Below are 26,324 nucleotides of genomic sequence, written 5' to 3'. Positions count from 1 at the left end.
TAGGTCGAGCATTCAAGACCTCTTGTATATACTTTAGTATATAATTATTATATACTTATATTTGTATGTACTTTGGGGCTCTGGAGATCAGACCTAGGACTTGTCTGCTTCCACTTAGGGACTTTTTTTCCTGTTCAATTGCCTCTATTTAACTGTCTTGACAGAAAACGACCTGCAGAGGTCAGTAAAATACCATAATTGCTTTCTGCTGAGAGACCCTCTTTTTATTTTTCTGGCAACTGTCTCTATTTAACTTTTGTGATAGAAAACGACCAGCTGAAGTCAGTAAAATACCAGAATCACTTTAGCATTCTCTAGATTCCAGTCCATAGAAATTGTCTTCCACAAGCACCCGTAGACCATAATATTTTTTTCATATCTTGTATTTTCAGTGATATGACCACCGAAGGCCCAGATTTTATATTAAAAACAGAGCTTTGGACTAAACCATTTCCTCTCCATGTGTTTCCATACCTGGCGTGTCACGCACTTTGGTGCTTACTTTCCCTCCATGTTAAAGAACAATAGATGTTTCAGCACTCTAGTGTGCTGCATAGCTAAATACATATAAGGTTCCAAAGGTGAGACCGATTGCATTGCAAATGCTTGTTTAACTGGTAGTCATGTTCGTAAAGTGGTGGAGAAAGGGGGCTGGGCCTCCAACCAGCGGTCAGGAATTCCACTGCATAGGACTTACAGGAGGTATCAGGAGAGCTTCTTGGCCCCCAAAGTCCCTTAGGAGTAAAGTGGACTTCATCCCCCAACCAGTACTGTACCAGGAGGTGCGATTACAGAGTAGTGGAGAAAGGTGAGCGTGGCCTCTGAAGACCTCTTAGCAATCTCACTGTGTTGGACTTAGTGGAAGTAATAGGATGGGTAGTTGGCCCCCAAGGACAACCTTGGGGGCCAACTACCCCTCCTATTACCCCCAATAAGCCCCACACAGCGAGATTGCTTAGTTCTCATAGCAGGCCACGCCCCATTTCTCCACCACTCTGCAAACACGCCTCCTGTCAGACTACGGGATGAGGGATGAAGTCCACTTTACTCCTTAGGGACTTTGGGGGCCAAGAAGCCCTCGTGGTACCTCCTGTAAGTCCTACACAGCAGAATTCCTGAGTAATGGTCGGAGGCCCAGCACCCTTTCTCTGCCACTCTGCAAATGGGACTACTAGTTAAAGAAGCATCTTTCTGCACCTCTGACTTAGAGGTAGCTTTAATCCCCCGGCCCTATTATGTACTAGGAGCTTACAGGGGAGGTCATGCCAATCACAGGGATACTCCATCCCATAGTGTACCCTATTGTATGTAGTTGTTTTCACTGTATTCTTAGTGTATTTTAGCATATCACTGGCTCTGGGCCTGGTTAGTCAGACTCCGTTACTAACAGTACCAGTCAGCAAAAAGTTGGAGGCACAGGATGACTTTACAACAAGGCCTCTTTCTGCCCCTCTGTGGGTTCTTTCTCCACATCTCTTGCTTCTTTCTGCACCTTTCTCCCTCTTTCTGCATATGTCCTACCTATGTAGGCATAGTTTAAAATTAGCATTTAAAAAACCTTTGAAATTCACTGAAACAACCATAGGTTTCAGGGTCGTCATAGTTAGAAATTAGCATTTTAAAAACCTTTGAAATTCACTGAAAAACCATTGGTTTCAGGGCCGTCATATTTAGTTGGACATTTCACGCGTACAAAACCAGAGAAATTTGGCCATTATAGTAAGTTGAGCTAGCTATAACTCGCGCCCCCGCAATGCACTGCTGATGACATTACATATTCACTCATGACATGGTAAGTGACATCACTGATGACATCTCAAATGACATCACTGATGACATATTCCATGTGATAATCTGATGCACCTCCTCACGCCCTAATATAACCTTTGATACACCCACTCTAAAATACAGACTAACATTTTTGAAACAATAGACACACCAATACCACTTACTACATACTCACTGATTCCTAGGTCTACATACACATCCACTCATTCACACATACAGTCACTCATACATGCAGTCACTTATCAATACAGCACTATCATTTGCACTCTTACACCTATACAGACACTCACACACTGTCACTCATCCATAGTTACACGCACATCTAGTCAGTCATGCAAAGAATCAATCACACTAATTTACTCACCAATACAGTTATATGCACACCACCTCACGTATTCATACAGATACTAACACATACTTAATCTCTTATACAATCACTGAGGTCCAACCCTCCCCGACCCCTACTTAATGGCGGCTGCTGCGGGGACAGGTGAGCAAGACCACTGACTCATTGTCATTGAAACTGCTCTCCCACCCTCGCAGCTCCACCATTAAGTGAGGCCTCTCCTGAGCCTCTGCACTCCCGTAGTGTTGGTCTTCTAGACCCACCTCTACTTGTAGGTTATACCTGCGCCTCATCCCCGGTGGTCCAGTGGATCTTTGACTCCTTTCTCTTGCTCCGCATCTGCCCCATTCTGCTCCATTTTCACCCTTCAGCTTTTTCACCCTTTCACTCTTTACAGCACTCTTCTGCTTTCTGTTCCTTCACCCTTTATTCTTCTCACCCTTTATATCTTTTTCTTTTCTTTTCTCACCCTTTTACTCTTTACATTTTTCTTCTTCCTTATTGCTTGCTTTACCCTGTTTTTCCTGCCGCTGCTGCTCCCGCGGGCCCCCCAGCGCGACCAGACTGAGCCAGTTCTCCTGCCTCCCAGCTGTCCAGCCCTCCCCGACCCTTAATTAATGGCTGCCACTGCGCCCGTCTGCGAACCGACTGCGACCAGCGCCAGGAACCCTGGACCGCCGCACCGCCAACGCTACAACACAGCGGCACTCCGTGCACTCAACCCAGGCTGCAATAACAACTGCAAGCTAGCATCACCAACCGACACCTATGGACCCTTCAGCTGTCACCGCTGCCGGCACACCTGCAGCACCGCCAGGAACACGGACCCAGCACAACTCGCCACAAGAACCGAAGACCCTGCAATGCATCCTCCTCAACGGCCGCTCACTCCACAAACAGGCCACCAAAATCTGGGACCTCCTCAACAGCACCACCACGGACATCGCATTCTTCACTGAAACCTGGACCAACACCACCTCGGGACCAAATATTGCCATCGCCATTCCCCAAGGATACAAGATCTCCTGGAAGGACCGCCCCACCCGCCCTGGAGGAGAAATCGCCATCGTCCACAAATCCACCGTCCGTCTGAGCACATTCCCCAACGAGCCCACAGACCTGATGGAACACCTACACTTCAAGATACAGCCCAGCCCTACCACCACCCTCTGAGGAACTCTCATCTACTGAGCCCCCCGGACCCTGCGGACCTTTCACCAACTCCATCACGGACATCATCTCCCCGCAAACCATCACATCCACTAACTACACCCTGCTGGGAGACCTCAACTTCCACCTCGACAACCAACTAGACCCCAACACCACATCCCTCCTGGACAACCTCCACAACATTGGACTCTGCCAGATCATGACCGAACCCACACACTCAGGACACACCCTTGACCCCCTCTTCACAAAAGCAAACTCCATCACTTTCAGCCACACCACCGAACTCCCGTGGACAGACCATCCACTTCACCTTCAGAACACCCACCATCCACAGACACCAGCACCTGCTCCCACGAAGAAACTGGACCAAAATCACTAACGACCAGCTCACCTCCTCACTCTGCAGCTCTACCACAACCACCGCAGAGAATGATGACCCAAACACCACAGCCCCAACTCTGCACAGATGGAGCTTCGACAGCGCCAACACTATAGCCCCCCTCAAGAAGAACAACAACACACACACCAAGAAAGCCAGATGGTTTTCAACCGAACTTCGAGAAACTAGACACACATGCCGGCACCTCGAAAAGGCCTGGAGGAACTCTAAATCCACAGAAGCCCACAACAACTTCAGAGCCACCACCAACTCATCAGAAATATGAGGAAAACAGTAAAGGACTCTTCAGCATCATCATGGAGTTCGCCCAACCCACCAGAGAGTCTACTGACATTCCTCCCTCACAAGACCTCTGCAACAAACTCAGCACCTTCTTCCATGCACGAACCCCTCCAGGAGCCCTTGATGGCCCTGGGGACCGCCACCTACCAGGGCCGGCTCCTGCAATGTCCAGGAGTGCCCACCCCCGGGACATTGCTGTTTGCTATGGCAGGGCGAGAGCATGGCTTCCGCCCTGCCATAGCAAACTCTGCTTCAATAAAGCAAAGCAGGATTGCTTTTGAGCAAGGGGATTTGGTGTCAGCAGCTACCCTTGCTCAAAAGCAATGCCGGGTCCCGTAGGAGGCGGGGAGCCGGCGGGAATGTGGGTGTATTGGAGTTCCCCCCACAGGCCCCAACGCAAAGGGTCGGACCCAGGGGATGGGGTCCCCGGGGCCAGGAGTGGCCCAGGAGTGGGGACAGCGGCCCCACTCCCTTTTCTTAAATAAAAAAGATGGCCTGGGGATGGGGCCCCCAGGGCCAAAAACGGCCTGGGGAGGGGGCCCCCTGTCATTTGAGTGACAGTGATGTTATTTGAGATGTCATCAGTGATGTCACTGGCCATGTCATGAATGATGTAATATGTGATGTCATCAACGGCCAAATTTCTCTGGTTTTGTACAAGTGAAATGTCCAACTAACCATAATGTCCCTGAAACCTGTGGTTTTTTCATTGAATATATATCACAGTAGCCTTCATCATTATGTAGTTATAGTTAGGTCAGAGTTTCCTTACAAAGAGTATAACTTTTGTTCCAAAAAAGGTCATCCACCTCTGCCCTTCAACGGAAAGTTTGGGGGTGATCCGTTGAGCAAGGGCAGGGGTGTGAGTCTCAAAACATTTATTTCCCATATTAATTCCCTTATGAACGTTTTAAAGCAGCTACAGAAAAAGAGCTGAAGAGAGTTCAACAAAAATTGCAAAACGTTAGAACCTAACTCTATTTCTCTAATTCAGTTTCGGATTTGTATTGTTTTGCCTTTCAACTTTATTACTGTTTTGATGCTGCATAAATACTTTACACTTTGCTCTAAGTTTAGCCTGTCTGCTCTCTGCCAGAGCTATCAGGGGGTTGAGCTTAGGTTTATTTGGTGACTTTAGTGCATGACCCTGACAAAGATTGTGATAATTACTGGAGTGGGTACTTACCACCCTCAACTAATACTCCTGTTTCTTACAGGCTGTATTATGGGCTGTGTTTTGGAGCCACCTGCTCAGTAGTACCTTCCAACAGTCTCTTCACGTGTCAGTCATCAGCTCTATTTTAGTATTAGATCTTTTATGCTATCCAACTCTTTCCTCTTTGCTCAGTGGCCAAATAATTACTTGCCAATCTAGCACTGCTGGAATAGGGAAGGATGTGTGACTCTTGACAACTTTATTTTCTTAAACATACTGCAGATGGGTTGGGGGCTCTTTAATACCACTGTCTGTGTGTTGTTCGACTATTCTTCAGCTTTGGATAGGGTGAACCGTGGGCTACTAGGCAGGACTTTCATCAAATGGGTAATTTAATTCAAGGGATGATACAAATGTTCCAATGTGACACGTGGCAATGGGTAAAAGTAGGTGACAGCATCAGGATGACTAAAAGAATACTACATAATCACAGCCTTAAGCAGTGTTGTGCGCTGGTCTAACTTATATTTAATGTATGTACAGCTGACGTATTTATTCATTAATTAATTTGATTATATAGCGCCCAAATCACCCCGTAAGGGGTATCTCCGCGCTTAGGACGGTATACTATAGCCAAACCAAGATACCTCAGAAAAGATGGGTTTTTAGAAGCTTCCTGAATGGAGAGAGGCTCTGGTAGTCACAAAGCTGTCGGGGAAGCTCATGTAGGAATCAGAAATGTTCTCGTCGACATGGGTGACTAGCACATCCTGTGGCTCCAGTTTGAAGATGAGATAGTCATCTTGTACGTAACCCTTATTGGAACACGTTTGAATAAAATAAAGGCAGTGGCCTGGTGGTGACCATCAATAAACACAGCAACATAGTGAAACAAGTGGCTATACTGCTAAGGTGGATTCTTACCATTAACTGCGGGCAGGACAGCGGGTGAGCCCCAGCCCAAGTTGAGCTAGATCTGTTAGCATCTCGCCTACTTTGGATATGCAATTCATCTACTGCTGCCATAGGCTGGGACAAACTCATTATGGGCAGGAATTACTGGGAACTTCATGGGTCAAACATGTCACTGGACAAACAAATTAAACAGTGGTGTAAACCAATTGAGGAGAGCTGAATTGTTGAAGCAATCTGTTACACAATGAATTTAGAAGGTTGGCTAAAGATTCTAGCAAATATTTCTCTTTTCAAGAAAAGCTGGGAAGATTCAGACAATCTAAACAAGAACATTTTTTATTGGAAACAGTACTAGGGCTCCAGCCATATTGGGATGATCGTCTCAAGGGATTGACACAAAATTCATGAAGTTCTATGTGCACCGATTGCTTACCTAAGAGGCGGCTGGCTGAGGGATACCACACTTTCCTCCTGTTGTTGAAGACTCTGTAGGGACAAATTGGAATCTGTATCACACTTGACTTGACATCTGCACCCAACCAGTAACAAATCATAAATAGGCCTGGGCGAAGCACTACGCTACGCTCGCGTAGTTTGCGAAGTTCGCGCTACTTCGCGCTACGCGAACTGCACGTAGCACAGTGCGAACACGCGTAGCGTAGTGTTGCGTAGTGCTGCGGTCATTTTTTGCTTGCTCGCGGTCCTCAACGTCAAGTTGGCGACCACGAGCAAGCAAAATGACATCCTGGCGAGACTTTTTCCTTGTTCGCGATCGCGAGCATGGAAAATAAACCTCCCGGCGAGATTCCCAACGCGAGAAGGTCAGGTTTCTCATTGCGAGGGGTCGCGTATGCTCGCGACCGCTCGCGATGAGAAACTACCAGTTCGCGTTGAGAAAGCTGCAGCTCGAGTAAAAATCTACTCGAGCAGCAGAAAACTACAGCTCGCACTGTGCAAGATACCATTTTCAATGATTGCACAGTGCCGGTTGCTTGTCCGCACTGTGCAATCATTGAAAACAACATCTTGCACAGTGCGAACATGTTACTTCGCAGTTCGCGAAGTGCTACGCGTAGCTCGCGTAGTGCGAACTTCACTTTGCGTAGCTTCGCGAAGTGCTACTTCGCGAACTACGCCCACCCTTAATCATAAACCCTCACAGAGACCAGGGCTTCACAGACTGAAGGCTGCTACCATAACACAGTCCATGAGTGAGTGCCTAAAAGGAGATGGCCAACAGATTAGCCGCTTAACCATATTTATTGACATAATATTGCCAAAGCTGGACAACGCCTCACTTATTCCCCAAACCACACCTGGAAGGCAAAACAGTGAGTGCCGCCAAGTGTTGTTGCACATCCTACTTTATGTACTGTTGTTACCCGGACTTCTGGACTCATAATTATCCTGTCCATGTGTTATCAGTCACAGTGTCCTCTTGGTCCATACTCCATGTGTCATATAGTTAATGGGATTCTGGCACCCTGTCTCACTGACTCAGGGAACATCCAGCCGCGCTTGTCCTGTAGAACCCCCCTCTTGCCATGTAGAATACAGCTTCCCTCTCCCATGTGCTCTTAGCTGGCCTGTGCTATGGTCCTGGAGGGCACACTGATAAATATGCAACAATGCCAATCACTCCCTTGTCTCTTATGGTTACTCAAGTCCAAGCACCCCTCCTGTCCCTTGTGTCCGAAGGTTACCCTGTCCCTTGTGCCCTAAGGTCTGCCTCCCTTACTAACAGTAGGGCCACCAAATATATATATGTTGTGTATTCACCCTGATCCGTACGTATTTGATATGGTTTGAGATGTTAAACCTTCTTCAATAGTTCAAGCACCCACAGATCTGTCAACAGACACCGGTAGAATATTGCCAAGCATCAGTAGATCTTTCTACAAACATGGTTAGAATATTACCAAACATCTGCAGATATGTCTACAGACAGGTAGAATATTGCCAAGCATCCATGGATCTGTCTACAGACAAGGGTAGAATGTTGCCAAGCATCCGCAGACCTGCCTACAGACACGGGTAGAACATTGCCAAGCACCCACAGATCTGTCTACAGAAATGGGTAGAATATTGCCAAGCATCCAAAGATCTGTCTACAGAGACGGATAGAATATTGCTTTCTCCTTGTGGTGTGCAGACAGAATATCGACTTGGAAATGTCGAACTACAGAAATATTGAGTCCTAAATATTGTAAGTCAGAAATATAAACAGCAAGAATATCGTGCTCAAGAATATCGATTTTAAGGTAACAAATATTGTTTTTAAAAAGTATACAAGCTAATATTATCATTTACAAAAATATAGTTGTTCAACCCGTTAACCGTGGCGCAAAATAAGCCTCGATGCGGGCGTTCTATTGCGCGGGCGGGGCCGGGTCGGCCAACTACCGAGGTAGTGCTCGCGACGGCCGTTGGTCGACGGGCGCACGCAACGGGTTAAAATATCGATTTTTAAATAGTGTTATGTATTTTAGTATATATTTTAAATGTATAAGATGTATTATTTTTGCATAAGAATTGTTTATTTTTTTTAATATATGTGTTAAATTTTTAGAGGTTATCAATTTTATTTTAGTTAAATTTGTGCGTTTTTGTTCCTTGGCAGGTTGTGGGTTTAAAGGGGAATAGGGTGGGAAGTATTTTAATTATAATAAATTAATGATTATTTTTTATTTATTCATATTTATTTAATTGAGATTGTATAATATTAATTGTGGGAAGTAATTTATTATTAATTAATTATTAATTGGTTGTTACACAATATTAATGAATTAATTGCTAAATAATTATGGTAATTGTGTAATTTTTTAGGTGTGGGTTGTGGGGTTTATAGGGCTAAAGGCTGAGAAGAAATGTATTTTTAATTAATTAATAATAAGTAGTTAATTAGTATTAATTAATTGAAAATTAAACATGGAAATTGTGCAATTAATTTTAGGTGCGGTTTGTGGTGTTTACAGGGGTAAAGGGTGGGCAATAATTTATGTTTAATTAATTGATAATTAGTCGTTAATAAATACTAATTAATAAATTGTAAATTAATTACTGAAATTGTGTAATTAATTTTAGGTGAGGGTTGTGGGGTTTATCGGGGAAAGGGTGGGAAGTAATTTATGTTTCAGTAAATAATTATTCATTCTTAATTAATATTAATTAAATTTGGAAATTGTCTAATTAGTTTTAGGTGTGGGTTTTGGTGTTTATTAGGGTAAAGGTTGGGAAGTAATTTATGTTTAATTAATTAATAATTAGTTGATCAGTAATATGAATGAATTAATTGATATTTAATTAGCGTAATTGTTTATATTTTTGTGTTTGGGTTTTCCTTTTATACGGATAATGGGTGGGGGAGTAAATTAATTTTACTTACTTCAAGATTAGTTGTTTAATACTATTAATTTTTTTAATCGAAAATAAGTTTTAATGGAGTAATTAATTTTTTACTGTTTCATTTTAGCTGTGGTTTGTGGGAGTTACAGGGGTAAAGTGTGAGAAGTGTATTAATTTTTATGAGTTTAAATTTGTTTTTTAATAGATAAATTATTACCAGTGAAAGAAATATTATCAAAGTAACTTTTTTTTAAATTTACATGTGGGTTGTGAATTGTGTGGTATTAGAGGGTAGGGGGAAAAAGTACATTTATGTAATAATTAATGTTTTTGTTTCTAAATAATTTCTTTATTAAATTTTTTGTTTTAAAATTATATTTTATATCATATTTGTAGGTATGTGTCATAGGCATTTAACAATATAATATGTTTTTTAATTTAATTTGGTAATGTTAAATATATTTGTATTAATTGTTTATATATTTATATTTTATTTTTTTAAATATTTTTGTTGTTGTTCATATTTTGTTTGTTTTCATTTTGAACTGACTGGAGTGAGAATATTAATTGTTATCCCTCCGCTATCCAACACTTTCCCTACTGTTGCTCTCACTGGAGTTGGAATAGTAATTTTTACACCTCCGCTATCCAACACTTTCCCTACTGTTACAATTACTGGAATGTGAATAGTAAATGTTATCTCTCCGCAATTCAACAATTTCTCTATTGTTGCACTCACTGGAGTCGGAATAGTAATTTGTACCCCTACGCTATCTAACACTTTCCCTACTGTTGCACTGACTGGAGTGGGAATAGTGCATTTTACCCCTCCGCTATCCAACACTTTCTCTACTGTTGCAGTTACTGGAGTGGGAATAGTAATTTTTACCCCTTCGCTATCTAACACTATACCCACTGTTGCACTGACTGGAGTGCGAATAGTAAATTGTATTCCTCTGCTACCCAACACTTTCCCTATTGTTGCACTCATTCGAGGTACCTCCAGTAAGCGCCACATAGCTGCGTTGCAGAGAGGTGTAAAAAGGGGAGTGGCCTCTGAACAACTCTCTGCAACGCAGCTCCCTGGCGTATACTGGAGGTACCTGGTGGGCTAGTTGGCCCCCAGGGACCCTCAGTATTCAAGGGGAATTAATTCCCCAACTTACAACGTTCCAGGGGGCGCGTTTGCACAGTAGTGAAGGGAGGGGGTGAGGCCTGAGGTGACATGTGTGCAAACACGCCCTGTGGCGCGTTTTAAGTTGGGAAATTAATTCCTCTTCAATCTTGAGGGTCCCTGGGGGCCAAGTAACCCACCAGGTACCTCCAGTAAGCACCACTGTGCTGCGTTGCAGAGGGGTGGCCCAGGCCAAAGATGAATAAATGGTGTGAAACCTACCTGTAGTTGGAGCGCATCCTCATCTTTGGGCAACAAAATGGAAACATTTAATCACGGCAGCCCCGGAGGAGTGCACAGTCCATGAAATCAACAAGGGTCCGCAGGGAAGAGAACCGTCTTTTCCTTAATGGCGTTGCAGAAAAACAATTGGCAAAGTGTAATTCCCCCATCCCTAGGTCCACTGGAGAGCTTAAAACTGGTTCTTAATTTGCGTGGATGTGTCCGAGCCCACTGGAGGGTGATTGAATTGCAATTATGAGACTACAGATCCCAGCGTGCCTTTTAAAGGATTTCACCAAAACAGCACACCGGAGGCTGATAAATTAGAATAAGCAGAGGTCTGTGCTCAGCAGAAATTGGACACACACATTGGCCTCTGACGAAGAAGAGGGATAGCTTTCAAACGGTAATGCCAAGAACTGAAATGTCGGGAAGAAATGCCACTTTCCAGTGAATAAATGGTGTGAAACCTAACTGTAGTTGGAGCGCATCCTCATCTTTGGGCAACAAAATGGAAACATTTAATCACGGCAACAAATCAAGGATGCCCTGTGCTTCGGGGACGCACTCCAAGGCAGGCTGATTCCTCCAAATCTTTTCATGTAGGGGAACCGGCAAAATGCTTCCGAAATTCTTTCCTGGCCTGACGCGATGCAGAGCCCCCAGCTCCTTTCTCAAAGGCAGTTTAACAGCTTTTGCAGACAAAGACCCAAGGTGGAGGTGCACTCGCTTTTGAAACACAACTTTATTGCCCTCCAGTGGGTTCAGGTGTGTAAGTTCCTAAAGGATTCTGGTATCCGTAGTGCACATTAGGTAAATTATAGTCCTATAGTAGGCGTTGCGCAGCTGTTCCCGTGCCCTAAAGTCACTGCACCCCAAACACACTCTTCCCTGTGTGCCCTGTAAGAGTCCTGCCCCATGGCTTTCTACCCCTTTTGCCCTTCTGTAACCCTGTCCCATGCCCTCACGGTGCCCCATCTGCGCTGTGCCACCCTGTGCCAGGTGCCTGGGCTGGTAGTCACCGGTCCCTCTGCTCTTGAACACCCTGGCCCATGCATTGTTACCCTCCCTGTCCTAGCACCACCACGTACACTCACTGTTCACCATTAACCATGTGTGAGTGAACATGGCAGACAGCCTCACCCATGGGGTGGGTGCACCGGGCAGCCCTGCGCATTCAGTACTTTCGGGGACTTGCTTTGGTGTCTTCTCTCCTTCCGGTTCTCTACTCTACAACCCCTGCACGTGCTTCTCTCTCACGGTCCGTGGCTTATATAACGTGTCACGTGCACTCTACAGCATAACGCACCAGACATTGGGACATCAGAACAAGGTCGGATCCTGGAAGACACGTGAACACTGGGCTTGTGCAGTGTGCTTTAAATGGGCCGGTGCTGTCCGGTACTGTGTACCTGCACATCTTAACCTTGATAGGGCGAGTGCCAGTACTTTTTGGCACTGGTGCAACGCACTGATGGGAAAGCACTGGCAGTCCTCACTAGCAAACAGTACTCTGGGCACTGGGTACCTGCACTTCTATATTTCCATTTAATGCACCCCCGCTCGGGTAACTGGTTTATTTTAAATCTGCCAACCGTCGCCTCGACTATGAAGTCCATATAGACCTCAGCTATAAAATAAAGACTGGCATCTTTGGTGACTTTAATCGAGTCCGTCCCTTCAACCCCCGTCTCGTCCCTCTGAAGCGTCACAAGTTGGACACACTAAGGCCTCATATGTTGTATATTGTTACCTCAATAGGTTACTCTGGCCGTCTGCCTACGCTGAATCCAGCACGGAGCGGGGGTTATGGTTCGGCGTCACTAACAAACCTCGCGTGAGGCCTGGTGGGTCATTAACAGTAGCCCACTACTGCAAACCACAAGCGCTCTGTCGCATTTCTAAGCGCTACAAGCCTACCGCCATACCTGCCAACTCACATGGTGCCACCGTGTGACACACGGAATCGGCTCCCATCACACGTCTCCAGGTGAGGAGCCGACATCACACGGTGGCAGGGGAAACGAGCTGAAAACCACTGTAAATAGTGGCTGTCCAGTTCGTTTTCTGAGGCTTTGAACTGCCGAGGCCCTTTAAGCGGTGTGAAAACACCCCAGAACATCGGCACCAGCCTCAACAAGCTTTATTTTGTTTGGGAGGAGGGGGGTTGGGGCCAGGGTGGGGTTCAAAAGTGCCTCGTAGGTACAGCTTGACACGAGGCCCCTCCCCTTTCTAGGCCACGCCCTCTCCTCACACAGTTCTGCAAGTGGCAGGTATGCTACAACTTAAAACGGGATCAGAGCACCACGCCCTTCTGGTCAATCACAAAACCACAGATTTCATAGCAAATAACCTTCAAACCAACCAATAACCCAACCCACGGTACAGCGGTTTGGAGCCTGGCAAGGGCTATGAAGCGCTACACAAATGCAGGTACAGTTGCTGCTATTTTTCATCTGTACTGTTTTTGCTATATGGTTTGTTTGGACTCATCGAGTCTACTCCCAATATTCACCGCCCCCCTCCTCCAAGCCCCCACCCGGCCTTGCCATTAACCCTTAGTTTACTTCGATTGACTACTCTTTCATTCCTGTAACCTACAGCCTCAGACTAACATGTACACCACACGAGGACTGGGACTACAACCCCCAGAATGCACCCGGTCGCTAATTAAACCCCCAGGACTAGCACAGGTGAGCTCGTCTTGTCATGAAACGTCACAGCATAAATAAACTGAAGTAAACAAGGCAAGGCATGCATCTTACGGAATCTCTTCTTTTCAGTCGTCTTCGTTGCTGCCTCGGATTTCTCTCGAGTGTCCCAGATAAAAGCCCTCACCCCTCCTATTTATAGCGCTACACTTGGAATAAACCTAAGTTCGTGCCTTCCGCTGATTGGCGGATGAAAGCGGTACGGTTATGAGACCCCTTTCATCCAAAGCCATGGTCAGCGGAGGGGCGGCTCCAAGGGGCTTTCACTTTGTGCCTCCTCCGCCCTCGGGATCTCCCTTCCTTTCATGGAAAGCCGTGATTTACAGGAAAAAGAAACCTGAGGGGGGATAACAAGCACTGGCAAAGTCAATCGGTCACGCCTGTGCGAAAGCTATTGACTCTGCCTGTTTGACAATATCTTTAAGCTATGTTGTAGAGCAGTGTGACCGTGCAGCATGCTAAAATTAAAGATAGTAAAAAGGCACAATGATGGGGTTAGCGCTTTCTTTTTAAAGGCAGGAGGAGTGACAATGAAAGGGTGAGAACAAAGAGAGGGTGAGAGTTTACAGCCAATGGGGCTGTAAGATAAAAGTGCTATAACGCGGCTGGCGCTGGCCGCCTCATAGCACTTGTTAAACATGGACAACAGTGGGGGGTCGGAGCAAAAGAAGTAACATGTATTTTGTGAGGGTGCAACTCGGAGAAGGGGTGGTTGCACTTGCAACACAGAGAAGGGGGTGGGAGGGGAAGAGGCGCAATGGGGGCACGAGAGGGGAAGAAGCAATAGTACCTCAATCACATGGCGGGCAGCTGCAGCGAAAGGACACTAATCACGATGAAGCAATCAGTACTTGGTCCATGCTCCACACAGTGAGCAGGCGCCCCGCAACTAGAGGAGGGACGCCACGGGCAGGAGCCTTGATCTGGCACAGGAAATGGCCATGGAGGGTCACCCGGGGACATCATCAAGAGGCGCAACCAAGCTGCCGGTCTATTAAAGCCAGCACGCCACGGAAAGCTTCGTCTTTGTCCCTCTGCTTCACGCCTGCTCTGCTGTGGACCAGGATCAGTAATCGTACATCAACTACCCACTCACCCCTGAGGTGGCGGTGTCCCTGGCAGATAATAAAGGGGGGATACACAAGAGTTCTGATTCTGGTCAGACTGCCCCTTTAGCGGGGTATGATTAGTGTGGGCACCAGGCAGGAGGGAGGAGTGACTGACCTGCCGGTGGTCCCTGGACTCTTCTGCCCTACCCCGCGATGCCAGGTTTTGGAACTTGGGGGATTACACCTGGAGGGCCGATGCGCTATACGAAGCCCTGTTTTAAGTTTATGGTTCTTCTCTGGGATTGGAGAAGATGGAGATGTGGTGAAGATGACCCAATGATTTTCCTGTAAATTCCCTTTAGGAAGGGTACATGGATGCCCTGGGTAGAACTGGGGGGGCTGTTGCAAGATGGAGCCTGCTGGCACACTGTGCACCGCGGATCTCACAACAATGGGGGGTGGACGTTCTTGGAATGTGGAATATGATATTTGACTTGTGTATTCATCTTCCATCTTGATTTTGATATCTATGAAATGAATGTATAATTGATGTATATCTCTCCTATAACGAGCTTTGCTTACCAGCAATTTTTTATTTTTATTTTTTATTTTAAATAAACTGTTTATTGGTTTCATTGACAGCCATACGAAATAAATAGACAACACTTTATCAAATCAATCAATACATTGCATGTGAATACTGTACGTGAGGTGAATATCACAGATTCCCCACTCTCTTCAACGTTCTACGCATCTCTAAGTCTTTCATAGGGGACACACAGATATCTCCGCTATATTTGGTCCACTTAGACCATTTCCGATCCCATTTTTGGGGGCACTCTCTAGCCACAAAAACGTATGACTCTGCCAACATGCATCTGTCAAGCTCCTTTGCCCACGCCGAGATGGAAGGCGGGTTCGCTCCACCCCAACCTCTTGCCAGTTCCCGTTTAACCAAAGTGTATCCCAGTGTAGTGAATTGTTGTTCTACTTCATTAATATCAGTGGCGTCCCATATATTCATCAGCCCCAGTTGTGGAGTCAACACTATCTCCTTTCCTAAGGCTGTCGGCGTACATTTCGTTACACCCTCCCACAGAACCCTCAAGGCAGGGCAGCTCCATAGAATATGATAGAAGGTGGCTTGATGACCACATCCCCTCAAACAAAGGTCATCAGGTCTGGATCCTATTTTTGCTAGGGTTATCCCGGTCATGTATGATCGATGAAGTATTCTTAGCTGAATAAGCCTAAATTTAAGCGGGATAGCCGCCACCCTGGGGGACATAAGAGGCAATTGCCAATCTTCATCACTTATCGGGCCTAGGTCGTCCTGCCATTTGTCTCTAAGCCTTGAGAAGGTGTCTGGCAAATTGTTGATCAGCTTTTTATATGTGAGAGATATCGCTTTAGTTTGAAGGGGTGCGTCCAGCAAGCGGTCCTCCAAAGGGGACGATTCCGGTATATCTGCTAGGGTCGGGAACGCCGAATGGAGTGCGTGCCTTATTTGCAAATATCTATACAACTCTCCCTGGGCCAGGTGGTATTGGCTCTGCAGGTCTTCAAATGAGAGTATCGACCCCTTTTTGACCAGATCTTTTACTGCTGAAATTCCTATTAGGTCCCACTTGTCAAACCCAGGCTGATAACACAGCATACCTAGCTTCTGTGTATACCATAGTGGCGCTGCCCTAGATAGGATACCCGCCCATCCCAAACGAGGATTTGCTGTGCGCCATATTTCGAGTGTGTGTTGGGTGGGCCCGAAAAGTTGCTGCTTAGTCTTCCTATCTATGGAGTATAGGACCCCAAGGTAACCAGATCGATCCAACTGATATCTATCTAAGACGAACGCAGGGTCATCGGGGGGATGGTGTATCCAGTGGTAGACAGTCACCAACTGGGCAGCCCAATAGTAAAGTTGCAGGTCAGGCAATGCTATGCCTCCATCATACCAGCTCTTTGTCAATTTCTTCATCGCCACCTTGGGAGCTTTCCCATTCCACAGCAAAGTGCGTAGTTCGCCCTCCACTGCTTTAAAATAGGAGTCTGGGACTTTGTGCGGGCAGTTATGGAGTATATATAGAAACCGGGGAAGGGCCAGCATTTTAAAGAGGGCAGCCCAACCCACCAGTGACAGAGGAAGGGACCTCCAGTGCTTAACATGGGCACGCAATTTCGCCAGTGGCGGAGCCAAGTTGGAACTGTAAAAAAGAACCGGATCCGAGGTGATCAAGACCCCCAGGTATCGAAACCCTTCCTCCGCCACCTCTATGGTACAGGGAGCCGGAAGTCGAGGGACCTGGCCCCGCAACATGAACAAAGTAGATTTATGCCAGTTAATCGCATACCCAGAGTATTTCCCCGAAATTTGTGAAGATGACCAACACTACTCGTATAGGCTTGTATGGGGAAGCTAGATATAGCAGTATATCATCCGCATAGAGGGATATGCGATCCTCCACTCCATCTGCCCAACTCAATCCCCTCACCATACCATCCCGGCGCACCCACGCCGCCAAGGGTTCCAAAAGGAGAGAAAATATCAGCGGGGACAGCGGACATCCCTGTCTGGTACCTCTTTGTAGACTAAATGTCCGGGACGTATAGCTGTTGACCCTTACTTGTCCTATCAGGTCAGTGTATAGGAGCTTCAACCAGGCTATAAATTTAGGGCCGAGTCCCACCTTTTCTAGGACAGCGAACAGGTATGGCCATTCTATTGAATCAAATGCCATTGAGGCATCGAGAGACAGCACCGCCGCATCTTCTGCGATAAAGTTCCTGCGGGCCATCACATTATGGAATCATCTTATATTGAGCGCCATATTCCTCCCTGGCATAAAACTGGATTGATCCGGATGTATCAGGGAAGCGATAACCGTCACCAGCCTATTTGCTAGAACTTTTGCCAACATTTTTGCCTCCGCATTAATCAACGAAATTGGCCTGTAGGAGCTACACCTATCTGCTGGTTTTCCCGGCTTGGGAATAACTACAATGGTAGCTAGCCGTTGGTCCACAGGTAACCTGCCCATCTCCAGACTTTCTTCGTACATGGCCCTTAGGTGCAGCACGGTTCGAGAGGCAGTGGCTTTTAGGAGCTCAACCGGTATACCGTTGGGCCCCATCGCTTTCCCGGATTTGATCTGTCCAATGGCCTTACTAATCTCGTCATCTGACAGGTCCCGGTCTAAAGTGTCTCTGTCATTGTCTGAGAGGACCGGTACCGCACAGTCCCGGAGAAGCTGATACGAGTCGTTGGCCGTGTAACGGGTAGAGGGAGAGTACACTCGTTCCAAGTGGACCGCAAATTCCTCTGCAATTTCTCGAGGGTGGGTAACACTCGTACCCTCCGACTTCAGCAGCCTGTGCACCCACCGCGTGCCCTGCTCTCGCCTTTCCAACCATGCCAGAGTCCTGCCTGTCCTATCCCCCCCATTTCATAGATTCCATGTTGGGTGCTGCGATATCTAGCTATCATGTGTTCTCTGGTTTTCATCCAATACTCTTCTTGTTTCAGTAAAAGTCTGCGGCATGTGTCAGCTGACGGATCACGTGCATGCTCCCTCTCCAGCTCAAGGAGGTCCCTCTCCACCTGGGCCAGAAGCTCCCGTTTCTTGTTGACATAGCCTGTCCTTAAAGACAAAGCTTGTCCCTTCAAGACCGCTTTATATGCTTCCCAGATTATTTGTGCGGATTCAACAGAGCCCACGTTTTCTGCAAAGTAGTTACTTTGTTTGTTCCCGGAGTTCCTCCCTTATGTCAGGTATTTGTAGAAGCCATGGATGCAGGACTATAGTAGAGCGTGCTTGTTTCTCCCAGTGCGTAAAGTCTACCCAAACTGGGGAATGATTTGATATACCTCTAGGAAGAACTCGGATCTGAGCAAAATTTCCTATAGATGTCGAATGTGTGAGGAAGTAGTCAATACGGGATGAGCTGTGGTGCACGTTTGAAAAATATGTGAATATTTTTCCAGTAGGGTGGAGCACTCGGCCCACATCAATAAGGTCTAGCGCCTTCGTGAATTCAGCCATCAGCCCGCTAGATGTTGCTCTTGATCTCGGTGGGTTGCGATCAATCGTGTCGTCCAGTGTCATGTTATAATCCCCCCCCCCATTGATCAACGGACCCTCTCGAAGTCCTGTCAACCTACGTCCTAGTTCCGACAGGGCTGCCCTGCCCAAGGCAGGCGGCAGGTAGACTGAAATTATGTTAATGTCCCTCCCCTCCCACTGGGCCTCTGCCCCTGAGAACCTACCCGCCTGGTCAGTCCAAGTCTTGTGGACAATACGGGGTATGCTTCTCTTTACCAGGATCGCCGTCCCCCGCGAACCCGTGGTGTAATCTGAGTGGACCAGGAGTTTATACCCCCACCTGGTGAGGGCTTTAGTCTTCTGTCCCACAAGATGTGTTTCTTGTAACAGAACCACGTCGGGGAAATGCCGCTTTAAATGTTGTTATCTTATCGCCTAGACCATTCACATTCCAGGTTAGGACAGAGAGAACTCGGTCTCTATTTCCCCCCCATAGCTATCTGGTACCCATCTCCCAGGTTTACGGATCAATTTGAACGGATAAAGAGCCTGCAACTTCCACCTCATTAGTGTCTGTCCACTTTCCAACTCGGCCCCTTTGTGTATGAGGATCACATACCAACAGTGCTTACCACTAAAACAATGAACAAATAAACTTCTCCCCCTTCCCCTCCCTCCCAAACCCCCCCTCCTCCCTGCCCCCCTGCCTGTGGATTTAGAACTACCCACACCCCAACCTGGCAGAGTGCCTCTCTCCCACCCTAAGATGCTGAAAAAGCACGGGGTTAGACCACTCCCGTCCCCGCTTTTACATATCACAGTTGATTAGGTTTTGCCATCCCAGTAGTACCTTCATTTCAAACCCGGCTAGAGTCTCTCGTCTAATAGTTACAGTTACCATTGTCCAATCTCCAATTCCCCACTGCAGTATTTGTAAACCTGTTACCCGCAACCCAACACACTCCCCTTTGGTATGCTCACGTAGCAGGGCACCAGCCCAGCATGGCATCCTTAGGGGATTGTCACTCTATCCTTCTGCGTCTGATCAAGTACCTCCGCTGCATCGTCACTTTGAGCTGCGGTTTGGTCACCTTTCCGCTGGCCCGGTCTGCCAGTACGGTTTTGTCTTTGGCTTCCCACTCGATTCCAGCCCTCCATCCAGTCCCACACTTCCTCAGGCGATTAAAAAAAACAGGTTTTACCATCCTATTCCACTCTTAACTTTGCTGGAAACAGCATAGCATATTTAATCTCTCTGTCCCGCAGTTCACGTTTCACTGCCTGGAAGCTACGACGTTGGGCCTGGACCTTGGCCGTGAAGTCAGGAAAGAAGGCCACCTCGTTATTCTCTATTTTTTAAACGGAGGATTGGACCTTGTGGTTTGTGGGATAATGTCTCTGTTCCGATAGTTGAACACTCGGGTGATGAGGGGCCTCGGGGGTGCCCCAGGTTTAGGCCTGCCCCCGGGCACTCTGTGGTCCCTTTCAATCGAGAAGTGGCTGGACAGAGTCTTAGGCCTGAGGTGCTTAAGGATAAGTTCCTCCACATACAGATCCGCCGATGGCCCCTCGGCCCACTCCGGAACTCCCAAGATGCGGATATTATTGCAGCGAGCACGGCCTTCATAGTCATCGAGCTGTTGGGCCATCCGCTCCTGCGTCTTTTTCAAATCCGCCACCTGTACCTGTAGCTCTGCGGTATCGGCCTGTAAAGCACTGGTGACTGTCTTGAGCTCCTTTACCTTCTCATCCATCTTCCGAAAGTCCACCCTAATGAGGGAGACCTCCACCGTAACCGAGTCTATGGAGGCGCGCACACCGTTAATTGCTGCCATTACATCATGTAGGGTGGGCTCTGTTCCCTGCGTGGGGACAGCAGTGACCTCGTCCGACTCCATCCGTGGCGATCCACTTTTGTCTCCCGTCTTGGACCAGGCGAACTTGGTCAATTGCTTCTGGGCGTTTGCCTTAGGGCCCCTTCCTCCAGTCGCCATGAATGCAGGTCAACAACGCTAGCACGAGGTGAAAATCCAGGACCACACTGGGGGACACCGGCCGCACCGCGGCAGGTACTAGAGCACGCAAGTGTTCCTCCCAGGATTCTCAACACCCCGTTTCGTATACACTGCCAAGTACTGCACGGTGGAACACTCCGCCACTTGCGGTCCCGGGGGTCTCTATGTCCCTCGCCCGGTACCACTCTCGTCCCAAAGAGTCTCATGTGTCGAAGAACCGGGCCAGGATGATCCCGGGTAGTTCCCGCCGCCTGCCCAGCGAGTGCCGCACTGTCGTCGCCGGCCTGTCGGGTTTCCCTCGAGACCGCCGCTTCGATGAATCCTGGACCAACCCCAGACCCTCCTGAGGGCTATCGCTGAGCGTACCCCCTCCTCTTCGGCAAAAGGCCCAGAGTCCACTCAATGCCAGCTGGGAGTTCCAGAGGGCCCGGTATGCCACCTCCGCTGGTGTGCCAGCGACGTTCCCCACCCACAAGTGTGGGAGTGAAGGTCTCTCCCAGTGGGAGATGGTGGGCGCCCCGGATGGGGTCCTGGAGATGACAAATCCCCCTTGCTTGAGAGCCCTGGGGAAGGGCCTTAGCCCCAGAATTCAAAGCCTCACCTCAACCTCGACCCCACTGAAGATCTTCACTGCCACTGCTCGACCCACTATCGGCATCGCCCACAGCCCCAGGTGCTGTCCCTTTATTGTAGGCCCATCTGACGTTCTTATGCACACGTCCTCATAAAGTTCTTATAGGTGTATTGGTCACTGCAACTTGCCAGCAAGGATGCCTCGTGTCTGCTGCTCATTCAGCCAGCGTCCACGCTAGCTTCTTCTGCCCCCTTCAGGCTTGTCCTCCACCTTACGCTGCCTGCATGTGCACCTGCTACAGGCCAGTTGAGGCCCTCTGGATTCACCGAGGCCGGGGACTCGCGCACCGAGCCCCACCGCTGCAGAGCCGCCGCCTCCTCTCCTGGGCGCCGCCCCCGACCGTGGGGCTGCACCGCCGCACCGCCGCTCCTGGTGCTAATACACGAGACTGTGGGCTGGCCCGTCTCTCACCAGGGCCGCCCGATCCTTGCCGCCAATGTATGGGCCCAGTAGAGATAAATCTGGGTCCCCGGACCGGGGCCCCGTATGGGCCTCACCCGCGAGATGTGGGACGCTCCTCTCCCCGGCTCCGGAGCACCGCAGGCATGCGCCGAGACTCACTACCAGCGCCAAGTCAGCCCCGCGTCTCCCGGGGTCCGAGCGCCGCGTGCTTCTTTTCACCGCCAGACAGCTGTTCCTTCATTGTCCCAGAGCCACGATCATCGGCAGCAATCTCCGTGAGGCCGCCATTACGGATCCACCACGTTCAACTCTGGGACCGGGGCTCTCTCCTCGAGCCGTCAAAATCCACCGGACCGTCACTGCCGCCCCAGGTGCGTCCGCTTGCCCATTAATAGCCGGGTTGGTCAATGGGATGCACAGGATAACACCAGATTGTGTACGGGGAAGCGGGAGCACTCTTAGGCAGCGGCCATTCTTGTCGGCTGCCGGCCACGCCCCGCTTACCAGCAATTTGAAATGTTGATATGAATTTTTAAAAAAAGGCTACGCTGTGGAAACCACAAACTGGCTCTAATGTCTGTTCTTGAGCACTGCAGGGAGAGAATGTGGGGTGAGTTGCACGTGTGCATGTAGTAAAGACGAGGAAGTTAAGCTGACATGCACGGGCCAATCAGGAGGCAGCAAAAAAGAGTGACAATGAAGCCACGCATGGTAAGCAATAGGTAGGATCAAAGCCCCTTATACTAGGTGTTAGAAAGTCACACTTTTGGCCTGTTTATCCCACCCCCCTTTTTGTGCGCTGACTGGTTGGTACTGATGTTAGCTGACTCTGACTGTGCCCTGAGCCCTGCTAGTAAGGCCCGGAGGCCAGTGCTATGTTAAACACATGCACACGCATTGAGTTACACGTAAAATGGGCATGACCTACTCTATAAGTCCACAGAAGACAATAGGGTAAGGAGACTAAAGACGACCTATAAGTCCATAGTGTATAGGGGGGAAGAAGCAGTGTTGGCTGGTCAATTAGGGGCGCCGGGGCAGCGCCCCACAAGGCAATCAACAAGAAAAACTGTTCACTGATCGGGCAGCAAGAAATGTAAGCAGACGAATTGACAGCTTTGACAATTCATCTGTTTACATTTCCGGCCTGTGCTGGCAGCTGCTTCATAGCCTCAAGTGCGCATGACAGAGTCAACAACAAACGCACATCGCACGCAGGCGAGAACAGCAGGAGTCCCGACTCCGACTGCGCATCTGCAAGAAGAGCGCTTTTTAGGTCTCGCCTAGGCAGCGCATGCGCTGTATTGACGAGAGATGCTGTCTACACTATGTGATGTTGGTAACTGCCTCTTTTTCCTTCGGACTTTTGATTCATTAGTTGGTGTGTCACTTAAACCGCCCGAGTTCCCTTCGAGTTGTGGTTGGTGCAAGCAGTCTTAAAGTCCCTCCTTTTGGAGATTGTTTACGCCTACAGCTATTGGCCCTTTTACTCGTGATACTTTGTGGTCTGAAGAGATACGGTAGCATTGGAGGACTTTTTTTTAGGCTTTGTTTTGTCTCCGATAGCAGAGCATTTCCCCTAGCATGTGTTTTCGAATGCGTTTTAGCCTTTGTTTTGTCTCCGATTACAGAGCATTTCCCATACCATGTCTTTTTTAAAGCACTAGGCTTTCTTTCGTCTCTGATGGCAAAGCATTTCGCCTGTGATGTGCAAGGATTAATATATATCGCTATCTCTTTGGAGACACATTTATTTATGTACAATAAGAAATAGAGCAGCGATATCACTCTTAATACACAAACAGTGATGTACAAGGAAAGACACAGCAGCACTACCCTTTAAAATACAACTACTAAGGTTTATCTTCACACACATGTGTTTTCGAATGCGTTTTAGGCTTTGTTTTGTCTCCGATAGCAGAGCATTTCCCGTACCATGTCTTGCACCTAACTTGACTCCATTGCAAGCGTTATATATATTTTTTTGCAGGAGCGGCTTCTACTTACTGCGCTTATTGTTTTACGGAGCTGTACTTGTGTCTGCCAGTCGCCAGTATTTTAGCATTTTTTCTAACTGCCTCCGTATTGTTACTCCGTGGTAACGGATTTATTAGTGGACGCTGTGTGTGCGTCCTCCTGGAGCGCTTCACGGACACTTTGCGGCAGCGGCTCCTGTTTACAACGGTTATTTTCCTGTTTAACCGTCTCACCACTGCTCCAGGCTAACAGTGTTCTTTATGGCCGCAGGGTGTTTGCCGTTTTTATCTTCACAATTCTCCACGTAACGAACGAAGTTAAGCTGTGGGAATTGTTACACTGTGGGATTCTTACAAACTAAAAGCAAGTAAGCACTGTTTAAAACTTGTTGGTGTAAGCCACTGCTCCCCCGCTCACAGACACTTTGCTGCAGCGGCTCCCGCTTACTATGCTTATTGTTCTATGGAGCCTGTACTTGTCCCTGCCACTCGCTGGCATTTTATCCTTCTCCCTCACTGCCTCATCATTGTTGCTACGTGGTCGCAGGGCTGCTCCGTCTTCTCATCCTTAAGGTTAGGGTTCCATCAGCAAAATTTAATATCTATTTTTAAAATCTAAAGTGCCTGCTGCTGCTAAGGACCTATGGGCCTCTCAGTTCCCTATTTGTGCTGCTGCACACGATATACCACAAGTGATGTGCAAGGATTAATAGATATCGCTATCTCTTTGGAGACACATTTATTTATGTACAATAAGAAATAGAGCAGCGATATCACTCTTAATACACAAACAGTGATGTACAAGGTAAGACACAGCAGCACAACCCTTTAAAATACAACTACTAAGGTTTATCTTCACACACATGTCAGTGCGTCACAGTTTTACTGGGGAGGGCACAGCTCTCTCTCTGCTCTCAGCACTCCGGGCCGGCGCGAGGAAGGTTGTAGCGTTCTCCATTAAAACCCCCTTGACCATTCTCATAATCCAACTCACTTACTTCACACAGTGCGGAGTGCACCACGCATTGCAAATAAAATTAGCTTTCTCATTATTGAAAACACAGACACATTAAATCTGCAGGCGCAGGGCTGCTCTGTCTCGTCATCCTTAAGGTCAAGTTAACATCTGCAGAATGTAAGATCTAATTTCAAAATAAAAAGTGCCAGCTGCTGCAAAGAACCTATAGGTCTTTCATTTCACTATTTGTGTTGCTGCACACAGTATACCACAAGTGATGTGCAATTATTAATATAGCAGCGCTAACAGTTAAAATACCACAACTATTCTGACACGCACAGTGATGTCTGAGCACAAAGACACACAAGATGATGGACAGAATGTTGCACATTGGCAAAACATTCACCCCCAGTCACAGATCTGGGTTTAATCCATCGGTATTTTGCTCACCACGCCACCCCAGTTCAGACATGGCCATATGTAAATCAGTCTTGACCCTGTGTCTCATGGGAACAGTCCAGTCCGAACTGCCAAGCCATGTCCTCCCTGGACCGGAATCAAGCATCCTAGGACCGGTTTCGGGGTTTCACCCCTCTTCAGCCAGGATAGCTTGACTCCAGTGGCGTAGTGAGCACAGGACCTATGTCTGGGCATACCTTCCCACATAGAGCGAACAGCAAAACACACAAGATGATGGACAGAATGTTGCACATTGGCAAAACATTCACCCCCAGTCACAGATCTAGGTTTAATCCATCGTTATTTTGCCCACCACGCCACCCCCAGTTCAGACATGGCCATATGTAAATCAGTCTTGACCCTGTGCCTCATGGGAACAGTCCAGTCCGAACTGCCAAGCCATGTCTTCCCTGGACCGGAATCAAGCATCCTAGGACCGGTTTCGGGGTTTCACCCCTCTTCAGCCAGGATAGCTTGACTCCAGTGGCGTAGTGAGCACAGGACCTACGTCTGGGCATACCCTTCCCACATAGAGCGAACAGCAAAACACAGAAGATGATGGACAGAATGTTGCACATTGGCAAAACATTCACCCCCAGTCACAGATCTGGGTTTAATCAATCGTTATTTTGCCAACCATGCCACCCCAGTTCAGATATTGCCATATGCAAATCAGTCTTGACCGTGTGCTTCATGGGAACAGTCCAGTCCGAACTGCCAAGCCATGTCTTCCCTGGACCGGAATCAAGCATCCTAGGACTGGTTTCGGGGTTTCACCCCTCTTCAGCCAGGATAGCTTGACTCCAGTGGCGTAGTGAGCACAGGACCCACGTCTGGGCATACCCTTCCCACATAGAGCGAACAGCAAAACACACAAGATGATGGACAGAATGTTGCACATTGGCAAAACATTCACCCCCAGTCACAGATCTGGGTTTAATCCATCGTTATTTTGCCCACCACGCCACCCCAGTTCAGACATGGCCATATGCAAATCAGTCTTGACCCTGTGCCTCATGGGAACAGTTCAGTCCGAACTGCCAAGCCATGTCTTCCCTGGACCGGAATCAAGCATCCTACGACCAGTTTCGGTGTTTCACCCCTCTACAGCCAGGATAGCTTGACTCTAGTGGCGTAGTGAGCACGGGACCCACGTCTGGGCATGCCCTTCCCACATAGGGCGAACAGCAAAACACACCAGATGATGGACAGAATGTTGCACATTGGCAAAAACAATGGATTTAGGCCCAGGTCTCTGTACTGGGTTGAATGTATGACATTG

The 26,324-nt window shown here is 47.9% G+C and overlaps 2 protein-coding genes across 2 annotated transcripts in view; one reads left to right on the top strand and one right to left on the bottom strand.

Moving 5' to 3' along the window:
- Positions 1-13,620, bottom strand: part of LOC146863443 (uncharacterized) — a 265,763-nt gene extending 252,143 nt beyond the window's left edge. Inside the window, exons 1-2 of the mRNA XM_085642873.1 lie at positions 13,564-13,620; positions 6,491-6,543 (exon numbers count right to left, since the gene is read on the bottom strand). The gene's annotated coding sequence lies outside the window, so the exon portion shown is untranslated. The remainder of the gene's footprint in view (positions 1-6,490; positions 6,544-13,563) is intronic.
- LOC146863442 (uncharacterized) overlaps positions 13,211-26,324 on the top strand; it is a 521,477-nt gene continuing 508,363 nt past the window's right edge. The window contains exon 1 of the mRNA XM_085642874.1: positions 13,211-13,231. Coding sequence (XP_085499000.1) covers positions 13,226-13,231 — 6 coding nt within the window. The 5' untranslated portion in view covers positions 13,211-13,225. The remainder of the gene's footprint in view (positions 13,232-26,324) is intronic.

This window comes from Triturus cristatus, chromosome 2_2 (genome assembly GCF_964204655.1).
Source record: "Triturus cristatus chromosome 2_2, aTriCri1.1, whole genome shotgun sequence".
Taxonomy (NCBI): domain Eukaryota; kingdom Metazoa; phylum Chordata; class Amphibia; order Caudata; family Salamandridae; genus Triturus; species Triturus cristatus.
Note: the sequence above shows the minus strand (reverse complement) of the source record. Positions and strands in the feature narration are given on the sequence as shown.